Source organism: Geospiza fortis, unplaced genomic scaffold (genome assembly GCF_000277835.1).
Source record: "Geospiza fortis unplaced genomic scaffold, GeoFor_1.0 scaffold317, whole genome shotgun sequence".
In the NCBI taxonomy this organism is placed as follows: domain Eukaryota; kingdom Metazoa; phylum Chordata; class Aves; order Passeriformes; family Thraupidae; genus Geospiza; species Geospiza fortis.
Genome location: NW_005054398.1, coordinates 1,479,487 through 1,494,186, shown reverse-complemented (window position 1 = coordinate 1,494,186; position 14,700 = coordinate 1,479,487). Strand labels below are relative to the sequence as shown.

At 38.5% G+C, this 14,700-nt stretch overlaps 2 protein-coding genes across 2 annotated transcripts; one reads left to right on the top strand and one right to left on the bottom strand.

The window, feature by feature from the left end:
* The first annotated feature begins 9 nt into the window (after nt 1-9).
* Nucleotides 10-4,106, top strand: RPS27L (ribosomal protein S27 like). Its single transcript, XM_031061018.1, has 3 exons — nt 10-189; nt 2,443-2,553; nt 3,610-4,106. The coding sequence occupies exons 1-3, from the start codon at nt 171-173 to the stop codon at nt 3,636-3,638; spliced, it is 159 nt and encodes a 52-aa protein (XP_030916878.1). The 5' UTR covers nt 10-170; the 3' UTR covers nt 3,639-4,106.
* Nucleotides 4,107-4,666: 560 nt separating this feature from the next.
* On the bottom strand, nt 4,667-14,469 carry LACTB (lactamase beta). Its single transcript, XM_031061009.1, has 6 exons — nt 14,440-14,469; nt 13,840-13,906; nt 11,952-12,142; nt 11,267-11,612; nt 9,794-9,959; nt 4,667-7,587 (listed from the first exon to the last, which is right to left on the bottom strand). Exons 1-6 carry the CDS (start codon nt 14,467-14,469, stop codon nt 7,044-7,046), a joined length of 1,344 nt encoding a protein of 447 aa, XP_030916869.1. The 3' UTR covers nt 4,667-7,043.
* Between the last annotated feature and the right edge of the window lie 231 nt (nt 14,470-14,700).

Sequence of the window (14,700 nt, the reverse complement as noted above, 5' to 3'; positions counted from 1 at the left end):
CGGCCGCGCTCGGGGCAGCCCCGCGGTCCGGCCCGGTTCCCGCCTAACGCGCTGGGCGCTTCTCCTCTTGCCCCACCCAGCTGGCCAAAGACCTGGTGCATCCCTCCTTAGAGGATGAGAAGAGGAAGCACAAAAAGAAACGTCTCGTGCAGAGCCCAAACTCCTACTTTATGGATGTAAAATGTCCAGGTAAATATTTGAAATGTTCGTGCGTTATGGAAGGAACAAAACTAATTTTATATACAGTTAATCTTTATATAACAGTTGATTATTATTTCTTATCTGAGTTTGTATTCTGTAGAGAAAAAGGTCTGTGTATTGCTTTGGGTTTTTTAACAGTAAAAGTGTTTTCCATATTTGGAAAAGTTGATGTAAACAATCAGACATTTATTTTCTGGAGGTTCTGGCTTGAGTTCTTTAGTTGGGTTTTTTCCTTTGTAAAACCCTTGCAAGTAGGGAAAAACCCAATCCCCCAGGTTGACGTGTATAGAAAGTGAGATTAACTGGATGATGCCTTAAAGTTTCCATAGCACAAGTTTCAAATAGAAGCCAACATTGTTTTCCTTCTTTTGTAAGTTAGTTCTGGAAGAACAACTGGAAAAACTTTTGACAAGGATATATGCAGGGACACTGCACGTATACATAAAACATACACCACTGCCTTTTTTGCATGTGCTGTTAAGAACTAAGCTGCCATCTAGCTCATATACAAGGATTATAAGATGTTGCCTGTGACCACTTTTCAGTACTTTGGCCCAGAGACATCTGTATAATCAACTTCACTTTTATAAACTAAACTATGGGATTTTGCAGCACCATGACAGGAATGTGCTCTACCAGTGAGCAGCTTTTTTATTCAGCACAGTCACAATCATATTGCCTAATGTGGTAACTTCCTAGCAACTGCTGCAGCATAAGAAGATTCTAGCAGTACGAAAACACTTACAATAGTGATCTTCCTGGCTTAGAACCAGGGAATTGTTGATGTACTCAGGTTTTCTGATCTTATTCTTTCTTAGTTGCTTAGTTTTCCAAGAAGCTCTGAGACGTATTCCATCTGAAATTGAGGTAAATTAATTTAAACAATTGAAAGTAAGCTCTGATTGCTTTCAAACAAATACAGGGTTGAAGACTAAGCCTCTGGGGTTTTTTGGTTTTTTTACTCTCTGTTCAAACCAGAATACATGAATGCATACACTGTGATACAGTTAGTGTCAAAATAGGCCCATAGGTCATGGGTTATATTCATTATTGTTGGGTTAATTGTTTTTTGTGTTTGAGGGCTATATAGAGCAGAGCAGGAGAGCTTCAGTAATGATAGAGTCCTATGCACAAGGCACTGCAAATAGCAGATGGCCTTATGTGTCCCTAGGTCAGTGGAATTGGAAGTTCCTACGTAGATACTCAGATGGGTTGGGCTCATTTCCCTGCCAACTCACAAACATTAAAAACTCATCAACGTGGAAGTTCAGCTTCAGTAGGGGAAAAAAACAATTTGCTGTGTTTAAAGTTTAGCTGTTAGAAGTTTTTCACAAAGATTTGTACAGTTGCTCTTTGTGATTTAAACAGAGATCTGTTATTCTGTCTAATAGTACTTCTCCCTTCCAAGAAGAGCTTTTGTCACAGGACCCTGCTCACAACATATGTTCTATCTTTGCTGTCTGATCCACATGTGCTGAAAATGCAATCTCTGCTCACCTTTACCTATTTATTTTGTATATCCACATCCAGATTAAATCCTTTACCGTTTTCTCCCTCCAAAAATACCTCTTGGCTAATTAAAAATGCTTTTCAGGGGAAAAAAATTGAAAAGCAGTGAAAATCCCATTTCTAAGCCATGTATGAGTGATCTCATCCTTTCTTAAGTCATAAAATTTATAAGTCGTAGACAAAAGCATTACATAGGGAATTAGTGAAATTTTTCTTTGCAAGTCTTTCCATTTAAACATTATGTTAGTTTTATAGAATGCAGCCAAGCCTTACATGTACCAATTATTAAACAGAAAGCAAACACAGATTGGAACAGCAGTGTTTATATTCCCAGCTTTCTGACTTTGTCAATAGCAGTGTTCTGCTGTTACAAGGTAAATATTTCTCCAGCTCCATGGGTTCCTCTGTTCAGCAGAGGAGGCTAACCTGGAACTGCTGAACTTCTTTACAGGAGATGTGATAGGCAAATTAGGGTTTGTCAGCCAGCAGAGTCTGTTGATTTTCATATGGGAATCAAACCAGTTTCTGTTACCTAACTTGCTTTCCTAAGCATGTAAGTAAAGGCAAACACTTCAGAACACAACCATGGCTTGCTTAGTTTGGCTTGCTGTGTTGTGTAAGGAAATACAGATGCATTTTGGACAGATGTATTTAGAGTACCTGATTCAATTAACACATTAAAAAATGATGATAGAAGTACCCAGTGGAAAGTTTCATAATGTTGTTTTTCAGGATGCTACAAGATCACCACAGTGTTCAGCCATGCTCAGACAGTAGTTCTGTGTGTAGGGTGCTCAACTGTCCTGTGTCAGCCAACTGGGGGCAAAGCCAGGCTCACAGAAGGTAAGGGCAACGTTACACAACCCAAATATGCCACTTACATAAATGCATTGTATAGCCTGCAAATATTTTAGCTTGGATTTTGGAAGCTGATACTGGAACACTGATTTTACAAATTGCTTAGAGTTGGCTACTAGAAACATTGTTAATAGGCCCAGAATTGAGAATTTTTCTTCATATTCTTTGTTTTTAAATGGCTCTTTAGATCTGCCAGGCAGCTAAACACCTACATTGTCATCAAACACACTTCATTTTAGGTGACTTGTCATTCCCTTCAGCTTGTGTAGTGAATACTGCTGTTTAACTCTGAGCTGGGTTTAAAGTGTTAAAAAGCACCATCAAAGGAGTAGGGTACTTTTGCCAGGCTAAAGTAATCCTGTGCCACTCCTAGTCACTAATGGCTTGCCTGTTTTTAAACAGCAGTTCCCTGGCTCAAAGAAAATTTGTTTCATATAAATTATAAGGGAGCAAATAACCACCAATAATGTATATAGAGATAACTGGTATAACACCAGTATCTTTGAGTGCAGTCTAGTTCTGGGGTATGTGAAAAGCACTGGAAACACTTTAGGATTTAAAAAATGTAAAAATTAACCCAAATTTTATTAATTTCTTGCTTAAAGGGCAAAAGGTAAGCATGTATACAAATGACACATAGCAGTGCTTATATAATGTGCTACTACACAGGGGTGGTAAACATGAGGACAGAATACCTGAAGTGAGGCTGTTGAGCAGTTGAAATGGTAACAACTCACACAGCAGCTGTTTCAGTTTGGGGTTTGTATCACTAAGGGGTGGAACAGTAAACTGAAATTTTAAAATACATCTGGAAGAAAATAAACAGTACACCTTAATCTTATTTTAAGAAGAATTGCATGACAACCATGTTGCTCAGGTTGAACTAGAGAAGACTTACAGTGCTAAATCTTCACCTCTTATGGTACATGAAATTTATATTTAATCCATGAGTTTTTCTACTTACATTGGATGAGCAATTTTTCAAGGCAGTCTAACAATTTAAGGACTATTCATCTCTCTACTCACGTGATTTCTTTGCAGGCTGTTCATTTAGAAGAAAGCAACACTGAACAGTTCAGCATGTGATTTTTGGATCTGTGTTCCTGAAAGCCTTACCAGTTTAAAAATGCCTGTTACAATCACAATGTAATTATGATTGATTTTGTACAAATTACATGCTACTGCTGACCAATCTGCTGGAATCTCTTTTTCAATAAATGATCTGAAGTGCAAGTTCTTCCTGTAAGTTTTGCAGACAACCGAGCTCTATTTTTATAAGTTTGTTTGAACAGGTTTTTTACTGTTCAAACTTCCTGCATCCTTCCCCTTGCTAATCATAAACTACAGCAGTGTAATGCGTATAGTTACAGCAACTGCTTTAAAAATGCATTTTGTGTATTTTATTACTGCAGCTACCGTAACTGCAAGGGTTGCAAAAGCTAGATAAGATTTAAAATGGCTCATTTGCTTTCAATGTTGCTGTAGTCCCTTCCCCCTCTTCGGTAATATGGTAATAAATAAAAATGAAAAGTTACTCACCTCTGTTCAGCTGTTTCTCTGGAATGCATGGATTTTCCCTTCTGCTAATTTGATCTCAAGACTGCACGTGGTATTCTAAACTGAGATGTCTTTCCAAAAAAAACCCCAAAAGTAGTCCTTTGCAAAGCACTGAAAACCTGCAGCATAGAGAAGGCAACTGGCATATAAGCAACTGTAAGTCATGGAACTACACTAGGAGGTGTGAATGGTATCTAGGCACAAGTACAGCAAACCTGTGCATACTGTTAGTATTAAATACTGGCATTAAATAATTGCCTTCTTGCAATAAGGAAAAGGGTTTAATTCGTTTTTGAAAGCCATGTTTTTGTAAATTGCCAGTAAAAATTGATTTTATTTTAACCATGAGAAAATATTAAAACAAAATCTTACATATATCTTATTAAATAATATCTCAAGTTACGTATCAACAGCTCTTTAAAAGTATCAGGTGTCTTGGTGAGCTAATTATTATTGGAATTTTCAAATTAGCTAGTATTCTTTTTATGACTTTGAAAACTCTTACATATCTAGTCAATAAAACAAACCAAAAACCTGATACTACAATTGGTTGCATTTGCAAGGTAAGTTTTATTTCTGTTATTTCAAACAGCAGACATGTAATTACCATATGCAGAAGGAGGTGTTTGATACAGAAACAGGTGTACCAATGGAATACACGTGCCTTCTAAGAAAAGTTGGGGTTTGTGTCAGTGCCACTCACAACAAAGGTTCACTCACAGGTAAGTTTATCATGAAGGTACTCTTAACTGACCAGATATAGTCTAGTTAGTTTCCCACATACCATGCCAACCCATCAAATTACTGGTTTTAGAACAAAGATCAAAGTAGCAATATTAACTGTGACCTGAATACATATGCTAAGGCCACATTGATTCCTAGTCTCTCATATCTCTGCCTTCTCTACCCTAAAAGATAAGAACTCATGATTAATTTAGTACCAAAGCAGAGACGCTCGGAGACCCATTTTGTTCCAGGTGCTAGAAGATGAAATGATTGGATACTCTTGAGATAAAGACAATACATTATTAATGAATAAAAAAGTGAAATTTTGGTGAGTGGGCCAGAAACCCCAAGCAAACCATTTTTAAGGTACAATAATGATTGTAATTATGAAGAATATACTAAACTAGTCTTATTAGCCCCAATTAAAAATATAGGTAAAACACTGACTCCTCAAAATACTAGATTTCCTGGTTTGTGTCTTGGGTAATAAATATTACCATAGGCAGAGTGGGAGCAGAGATGGCAGCATGCTGTATCATCACAGGGCAGGTAACAACTATGGGGATAACACTAAAAGCATTAGTTTGGGAAAGAGGCAGGGAGGGCTGTCATCTGCTGGCTGCTAACCAAGACATCTTGCTCCTTGAATTCAGAGCAGCAGAGCTGCTGAGCAGTGCAGGAAAGGAAGCATTGAAACCTTTCCTAAAGATGCTTCTGTTTTGTGTCAGCCTGGAACTGCTGTCTAATGTAACTGCAGGGGAAGTGGGGTGGGGGTAAATCTTTGAGATGACAGATCTCCCATGCTATTGTGAAATACATAAAATGGACACTTCGGATGCCACTTTATTCCTGTTGTGAAACTGAAGATTAAAAATCTCCCACCTCTAGTCCTGCATCCAGCTCTGGGGCCCTCACTTCAGGAAAGGCATTGAGGGGCTGGAGCATGTCCAGAGAAAGGCAGTGGACATTCTTTCTTTCTCTGGGGAAGGGTCTGGAGCACAAGTCTGACAAGAAGCTGAAGGAGCCTGGAGAGAAGGGGTGACCTTATCACTCTACAACTCCCTGGCAGGAGGCTGGAGCCAGGGGGGATTGGCCTCTTCTCACAGGGAACAAGTGAAAGGACAAGAGAACATGGCCTCAAGCTGCACCAGGTAAGGTTCAAGTTGGACAACAGGAAGAATTTCTTCACAGGAAGGGTGATGAGGCATTGGAAGGAGCTGCCCATGGAAGTGGTGGAGTCCCCACCCCTGGATGCAGCACTTTGAGCTGTGCTCCAGCTGCCATGGCCGTGTTTGGTTGGTGAGACTTCTACTCCTGGCTTCAAGAATGGTCTTTAAGCTGTGTTGAGCTATTGGAGTTCCTAAGTCCTGTTTACAAGGGAGAACCTAGGCTACAGAATACAGTGCCATTTCTGGTACCAAGTGTATATCACTCAAAAACAACAGGACAGTTTGACAGCTTGCCACATTGTGCTACTTGGGTGGACTTGACTCTAGAAATAATTCTTTTATTGCACAGTAAACTAATTCTACACATTCTCTGTATCCAATAAAAATGGATGAGATCTAGAAAAAAGAATTTTACTTACATTGCTCTAGATTCATTCTTTTCTAGTTCTTAATCCACAGCTCTGATAAAAGACTGCTTCTGGTATAAATCTGTATTCTGGAGGTAGCTTCAAGGTTTGGGTTTTGTTGGTTTTTTAAGCAAGTAAGAGAAGTGGCACGTGAAAACAAAAAGCAATGATGACACAATTTTTCTTTAAAAAGTAATACTGAATAGTTTTGGCAGACTGGAACTGTAAGAATAACAAGCAACATATTTGTGTGGTCAAATCAAGATGTGAAATTTTTCAAAAGTTCAACATTCAAGGTAGGTAATTTGTACTTAGTGAAAAAAAAAAAGGCTATTTTTTAATCTTGGTCAAGTGTTTCACTAGTTGGTAAAAATAACCTGCTAATATAATGATCATTTACACAGGTACTACAGAAAGTAATCTTTGACTGTTACATTCTCATTTTCTGTAAGTTAGGAACTTCCCTGAGAGATGAATTCCAGTTAGACATAAGTTTAGCACCACTAGCAGAGGTTAATTGAATTATTTATGCTTTTTCTTCCCATATTCTTAGTGAACTTGAAGTCCAGTTCCACCCTTTGTATTTCAGTACAGTGAGTTCAGTCCCACAGCTCTCTCAGCCCACACACTGTGCCTGTTTCTCTCTGTCAAACTCCCTGGCGATCTTTAAGGCGGTGCTGTTGAGCGACACCGATTGCATATTACAGATAATGGTGACAATGACCCCTCTGGGGGGGGCCACTGGCCAGGTACCCACAGCTTCAGGGTCCAGCTCTTCAGGCAGGATGAGGAGGACGCTGCTGGCCCCCACAGCACCCCCAGTGTGAGATGCATAGTGTCTCTGCTGTCTGCAGCAGCCACACTGCTGGTTTTTCTCTACCACAGCCCAAGCCATGGCGTATTTACCATCCCTGTCCCACGACACTTCTGTTTTTGGCACTGGAGTCCACATCATGGCAACTGTGCTTGGCTTGAGGTACCCTGGAAGGAGTTTGCTGTTCTTGTTTTTAAATTGTCCGGCTTGGTAGCTGTACAACAAGGCATTTCCAAATTTTAGGAGGTCACCTACTGATGACAGGAAGCCACCACCAGCCCACTTGTAAGAGTTGTCCACATATGGTGCATTTACCAGCCGTCCCTTTTTGTTGTAAATGTAACACCTAAAATTCAAGAAAATTCAATTTGTCATTCTCATATACTATGCACAATGACTTTAAGCTGCCCTACCTTAAAAGAGCAAACTGAGCATGTATTAGCTTGTTCTTGTGAACATTTAGAGAGTTTTAAAAATACATTTTTAAAATATATTGCAGAAAAATCAAATCATTCAGACAGAAAAACAAAAATTAAGGTGACTTCTTAGGTTAGAAGCTGAACTTCAATAAAAGTACTAATCCTGCTTAATCTTAGGCTATACTAAGAATAAAGATAATATACAAATAAGAGATGTGACAGAGATAAATAGATCAGGCAACACAGATTTTTTCTTAAATGTCTGTACTAGAAATGAAGTGTTTAAAAGAACAAGGAATTCTACAACTGAGGCTTAGGTGGCTGCTCCCAGACAGCAGTTTCCACTTCTGGCTGATTTCCCCCCAGTGCCCCATTACGGTTGCTGTACTCTAGAACAAAGCAAGGAGCATTAAAATCTTGCATAACACAAATGTAGAAACTGCCAACCAGAGCTGCAGAATGATCTGTCAGGAACAATACAACAGAAGTGCAGAACAAGTTGTGCTTTTGAAAGAAACAGTCCAATCATGACTTGGTTAATTTCATACAACATATGAAAAGGACTTGTTGAATAAATATATAACCCAAGGAATTTCAACCTTTGGTCTTTTAACCAATTAAGGTCCATGGAGAGTTTATGAAAAGGAAGAACCCTACCTAGATTTCACTTGTATTGGAAAGCTTTCTAGCAAACTTCTGAATAACTTATAACACTGGAAGTCAGAGGTTGAAACAAAGGAAGAATGATGAATGGTCCAGAGTGCAAGACTACCATCAACTCTGACAGTGATTTAATATCCTGTTGTCCCCATAATGAGTCTTTTGATCACAAAAAACCCTGTTACAAAGACATCCACTTATACCTCTAAAAGATCTAGAACATGGATTTTTTAGCATTTTCCTGTGTGATAAATATAGTATAACCAAACCATTAAACAAACTTTAACACCTCAATACATTCTATTTTGAGGCATCAAGCTCCAATTTGTGGAAGTAAATCCATCAGCATCTCAGGTTTGCTTAACAGTAAATATCTATAAAAAGACTCCCAGAAGAGCATCTCTCCCAATTCCTTGATCCCTCTCATATTTCAGTTTATAAAAGGATGAACATACACATGTTCTAAAAAACCTTGACTGTACAAGGTTCATAATTTATAAGAACATCACTATCATCCAGATGAGCCTCTGAAATTTTGCAAGCAAACTGAACACCAGCACAAAGCATCTTAGAATAGAGCAGTAAAGCTGCGCACACACGCTTTCAATATACACCTGTACTTAGGATAAACCTCAGCTTCAACGTGTTCATCGTTCTTTGAGAGCATTTTAGAAGCCAAACTTTAAAAGTCTGAGTCTCATTTTCATGAGACTGTTACTAAAACCTACTTTGTCATTCCACAGAATTCTTGTCCCGCACCAAAATTTAACAGAGGAGTCAATAATCAATTTCTGAGCCAAGACAGGAAATTCAATAAAATAAGACAAGAAACCCTAGCCTGATCCACTATATTGGAATGGATTTTCCAGTTACAAAATTTATCTCAGCTTTTTGTTTTGTGGGTGTAGTTTGGTTTTTTTGTAGGACTGGGGAGGTAGGAGGTGTTGGTTATTTTTTTCCTATCTTAAATTAATTTTAAAATTAAATTGATGTTAAACAGAATGTTAATTCTGGTCAACATGCATACTGAAATTTGAATTATGAAAACATTGTGTTACTGTGAGACTATTACAATTCCATGGAACCCTTTAAAGGCAAGTATATTAAGCAAACTAAGGTAATTATATATTCCAACATAATTTCCTAGTTACTCATTATTTAATTTGCATTTATGTGCTTACTTGTACCCAAAGTAAATGTAAACTTTGAAGTCACCCCTATTACTCCCCTCACCTCCCATATTCACACTTAGAACAAGAAATATTTATTTCCTATTCTGTAATTTTACATGCTAATTACAGAACCTATACCATGGCACTGGAAGCAGCTACATGAGTAATGTTGAAGTAACATACAACACTTCATTTAAATGTCTGGGAAAAGAAAAATCACACATTCTTAATTCAGCTGTCTTAATTAAGATAGAAAGGGTAACAGTTGTTGTGGAAAAAGAAGAGTTCCACCCCTGTTTACCTTGCTCTGTTATATATCATTGCTTCATTGTCATCTAGGACAGTTGACAGCATATCCAAATCACGAAACATTTTCAGCATATAATCTGTAAATTTTTGTCCTGAAGCTCTCTCCACAACAGCACTTAAGAGAGTAAAGCCATATGTTGAGTACAAGAACTGACTACCTTGAAGAAACACAGTGAGAAAGGGAAAAAACCCCAGGTTAATTGCATGATACTTAAATGGAATCATATGTGCAAATAAAACTATATATAGCAATTAATGATCAACCACTGTTGATCCTAGGCCTAGGAAATTCTGTACTGCAGCAGACATACATCCTGCTAAGAGAACAGCACCAAAATCTCCCAGAGATCTCTATGTACACTCAGGTTTCATGCCAAGGTGTCAGCGCTGACATTTAACATCCTTTCCAGGAGATTTACCACATCAGGTCTAACAAGGATGTCTGGATTTGGAAAGCTGACACAAACCATAAAATTACTGCTTAAAAGATGCTCAGCTACTGTGACTTGTTTGTGTGTCCATACCCTGGAGAAGGGAAAACAACAGCAATACTCACATTTTTCAAGGGTATCCATCACTTTTAGCACAGTGTTTCTATTTCTAGAATATCCCAAAAGATTATATGAACACAAGCGTGTATATTATTTAAGACAACTGAATTTATTTACAAAACAATGTTTCATTTTAAAAAATCTCATCCTTGTGCTAATGCCTTCTATGAAACATTTACATATTGAGCAACTGCTAAAGTGATTACAGCTGAGACAAATCACTTATTTAAAGTGAGCTCTCCAAGATGGTGAGTGTTTAACTTCACCCTCTTTCTACCCTTCTCCCCCATAAATGCACATTATTTACTGTTTATCAGCAATATATAGAATTTACCTTTACCTATCTCATTTAAAACTTACACCTGAAGTTCCTCAAAGTCCTTTCTAGACCTAATTTAAATAATCCAAACAATAAATTACTTGAGTAATTCTGTGAGTCTATGGGGGTTTTTTTAGATTTTTTTAGGTCTAATTTAGTGTCTCAGTAAAATACTTTGCTTTTTATTTCTTATCTAGAAGGCCCAGAACATGACTACAGCAAGTTGGTATCTGCTTACAAAATACTTTGTAGATACAAATTTGTTACCAGAATTATCTTCTGCTTCACCATTTATAAATCCACTAACTGCTATGTTTCAGAGCACTTACTGCATTACTTACTGCTCCTGGGAGAAAAGTCTTATACATAAATATTAGATGACCAAGTGGTTTGTGCAGAACAGACCAAATACTTCTCTGATGAGCTTTTAATGGGGCATGTGAAGAAAAAATATAAAGGGAGGGAAGCAGAACAAACCAAAATGCCCACACAAACACTCTTCACTGGACTCTACTATCATCATTACATGTCAAACTCTTTGAAACAAAACTCTCACCAGAAGAGCATATTTTGGTCTACATTAATAGAAACTCACCTGGTTTAAAGAATAAGGGATCATTTTTAAATATCTTCAGTGACTCAATCACACTTTCAAATTTTTCCTTCAAATAATACTCTTCCTGTTCAAACTCCTTGTCGTTCCTGCCAGGCTTTGCATTTCGGCTCTTTGTCTCACTATCATGTTCTTTCTTCTGTTTGACACAATCAGTGTTTTCAGTCCCTTTACCTTCTTTTGCTTTTTGTTCTTTATCCTGATGGGATTTTGTTAGCTTAAGTGCTCTGTTTGCCTTTTCCTTTTCTTCTTTTACTTTTGTAATATCTTTTTCATAGTGACGAATCCCACTCAAGTGTGAAACTAACTGTCTTGTGGTAATAGTGACCTAGGTAGACAGGATAATGTGAGCTCTCTTCATTGAAAGACAAAAAAATAAACCACTGAAAAAGTAAAATTCACCATGACAAAGAACAGACAAAGGTACAAGACATTTTAAAAATCACATCTTGAACAGAGTATTAAAAAAAAGGGTATATGTGGACACACACTTGATATAAAAGTGAAGATCCAAATATGCTTTTCTGAGCAGGAAATATCAGTACTTGTCTAAATGATTTTGAGTGTTTTATAGGAATAGGTCCAGATCAGGCACCTGTACACAGATAGCTATGTAGTGGCAGGAACAAAAAATTTTAAAAACTCTTACCAATAAACAATTACATACCTTTTCACCCTCGTAGACCTTTTCTGGAAATTCAGGGACATATTTCTGCACTGGAGCATCTAAATCCAGCTTCCCCTCTTCCCAGAGTTTAGCAACAGCCATCATGGTGAGACACTTGCTGATGCTGGCGATGCGCATGACGGTCTCTGGCTTGCACAGCACACGGTTCTCCACGTCAGCATAGCCCAAACCTGCCAGGAAATAAAACACTCTGCTAAGTCCTTTGCACATGCTGAATTCATTACATGCAATGAATTAGATTTACTGGCTCTTTAAAATATTTTTCCTCCAGCTAAACTGGGATATGAAGCGTTGAACTATCCCAGCCCCTGCTTCAGTTCAGTCAGTAACATTTTACTGTAGTAGCAGCAGGTAATCAGAGCCCATTGGATTACACAATGGCATCTCAAATTGCTGATTAAGACTACAACAAACATAATGATAAATGAGATTAAAGATTAAGCCAAAATTTACACTCCTGAGGTCAAATATTCAGTGTAGAAAACCCAAAGAGACCAAAATTTAGACTGTAAAATAACTGACCAACAGTCATAAACACTCATTTTACTGTTTTGAATTAATGGCTAAAGCAATAAAGGGTCTTATTGTATCAATACAGAAACTGAGAGAGGAAATCACTCACAAATTGATTCCCAAACTGTAAGGTTTCACAGAACCCAGGTGTTACTATGTTTCAACATCTCTCAGCATGGCTTCAATTAAAAAATACAGTTTAACACTTTCTGTAACAGTGTTTTCCTATGTAGCCAACCCACAAGTCTGGTAGCAAGAACTGGAATTAATAAAGCATTTTCGAGCTGCCAAACCAGTCTTCAGTTTGAGAGAGGTTTGAAGAAAGTGAAAGTGATGTTACAGCATAAAAGCAAAAAAAAAAAGCAGCAACGACATATTTGCAGTTTTCAGTACAAGAAAGGCCTGCAAGCAACACATCTCTGTCTATACACAACTGTAGTCTAACAATGAAGTGCTCAGGAAATAAAGCCCCAAACCTTGACAAAGTACAAGAAATAAAACAGATGACATCCATTTGCCCTAGACCCTTTCTCTTATATAGCTGCTACTCAAGTGCCTAGTGCTTGTTAATGCAGATGATGTTCTCCCAGTGAAAACACCTCCCAAACCTCACACCATTGCCATCAGCAAGAGAGCAGGTTCAGCACTGTGGTCACAGAATACATGCAGCTCACACCTGTCCCTGCTTTGGCCCCCACAGAGAAGGGAGGAGGAGACTCAAACAACCCAGAACGGAGTGGTTTGAACCTCATGAAAATGTTTCTGAGAACAGATACACATTTTGGTTGGTTTTTTAAAAACATCAAATGTCTACATGAGATGATATGAGAAGTACTAACACACTCTACTTACACCCTGTGTAACCAGAAAAAACAACTGCAATTTCTGAAAGGATAGCACCTGTTAAATCCCAGTAAAGCCACACCTCAGCCCACAAACAGGAGACAGGTCACCAAATGTGAGCCCTTATTCCTTTGACTACTAAGGAAGTTCCTGTGGGGAGAGCAGTTCTTTACCTCCTACATACAGTGCTGCCAGACACTGTACAGCTCCATGCCCAGAGTACATTCAAAGGTTAATCTGAAAAATTAATGGAAGAAAGCTCCTCCAATCTAACTGTTGAGACATACAAGCATATTCAGGAAGTTAACAAATTATCAATTCCTGGAAATGATTGAAGTTTACCAAGGAAGGTGTCATTTGATACTCCCTAAGCACCCATTTCTGGCTACTGTACAGAGATGGGACATCAAGTAGACAAAATCCCAGCCTGATTAACTTGTTTGAATTGTTCATTTTTCAGATGTTCATCAGTTCTTGACAGTGTGCACAACTACTTCTCCCACATACTAACCTTCTGACCAGACTTCCTTTCCATCTACAGAAACTCCAACTAATATACCAGGGATTACTGCTTCATCCTGCAAAAAAAAAAAAAACCAAAATGGACAGAAGACATTTAGAAGGATATTTAAGTTAAAAAACACCTCCTCCCAAGCCCTCGAACTGAAAAAGCTACAAAATACAAAACCCCTACAAATAAACCTGCTTATTGTTGCCAAATTATAGTTGAAATTTTGTTATGTATCACTTTGGAACTGGTACAAACTGCTTTTGCAAAGCTGACATTTTAACTCAGCTATTGGGAAAAACATACCTAACAAGAATAGCAAGGTAATATTTTTGCTTTGATAATTAAATTACTGAATGGAACATGCAAGAGAAACAAAACATGACAGTTAATATGCAACCGTCAAACTGCATCACCTACTGGCAGGCAGTATTTCAAAAAAGCTTCAGCTGGATTTTTGAAGTAAATACAAGGTGCTTTTTAAACAGAATCACAGAATATCCCGAGTCGGAAGAGACCCACAAGGATCTCAGAGACCAACCCCTGGCCCTGCACAGGAGAGCTCCACCAATGCCACCCAGCGCCCGAGAGCGCGGCTCAAACACTCCTGGAGCTCTGCCGGGCTTGAGCCATGACCACTTACCTGGGGAGCCTCTTCACTGCCTGACCACCCTCGAAGCAAAAAACTTTACCTAATACCCACCTAAACTTCTCCTGACATAATTTCCTGCTGTTTTCTTGTCACAGAAAGCAGAGACGAGTGCCTGCCCCTGCGCTTCCCCTCATGAGGAAGCTGCAGCGAGGTCTCTCCGCCAGGCTGAGCCAAGTGCCCTCGGACGGCTCCAGCCTCTCTCCCCACAGCCT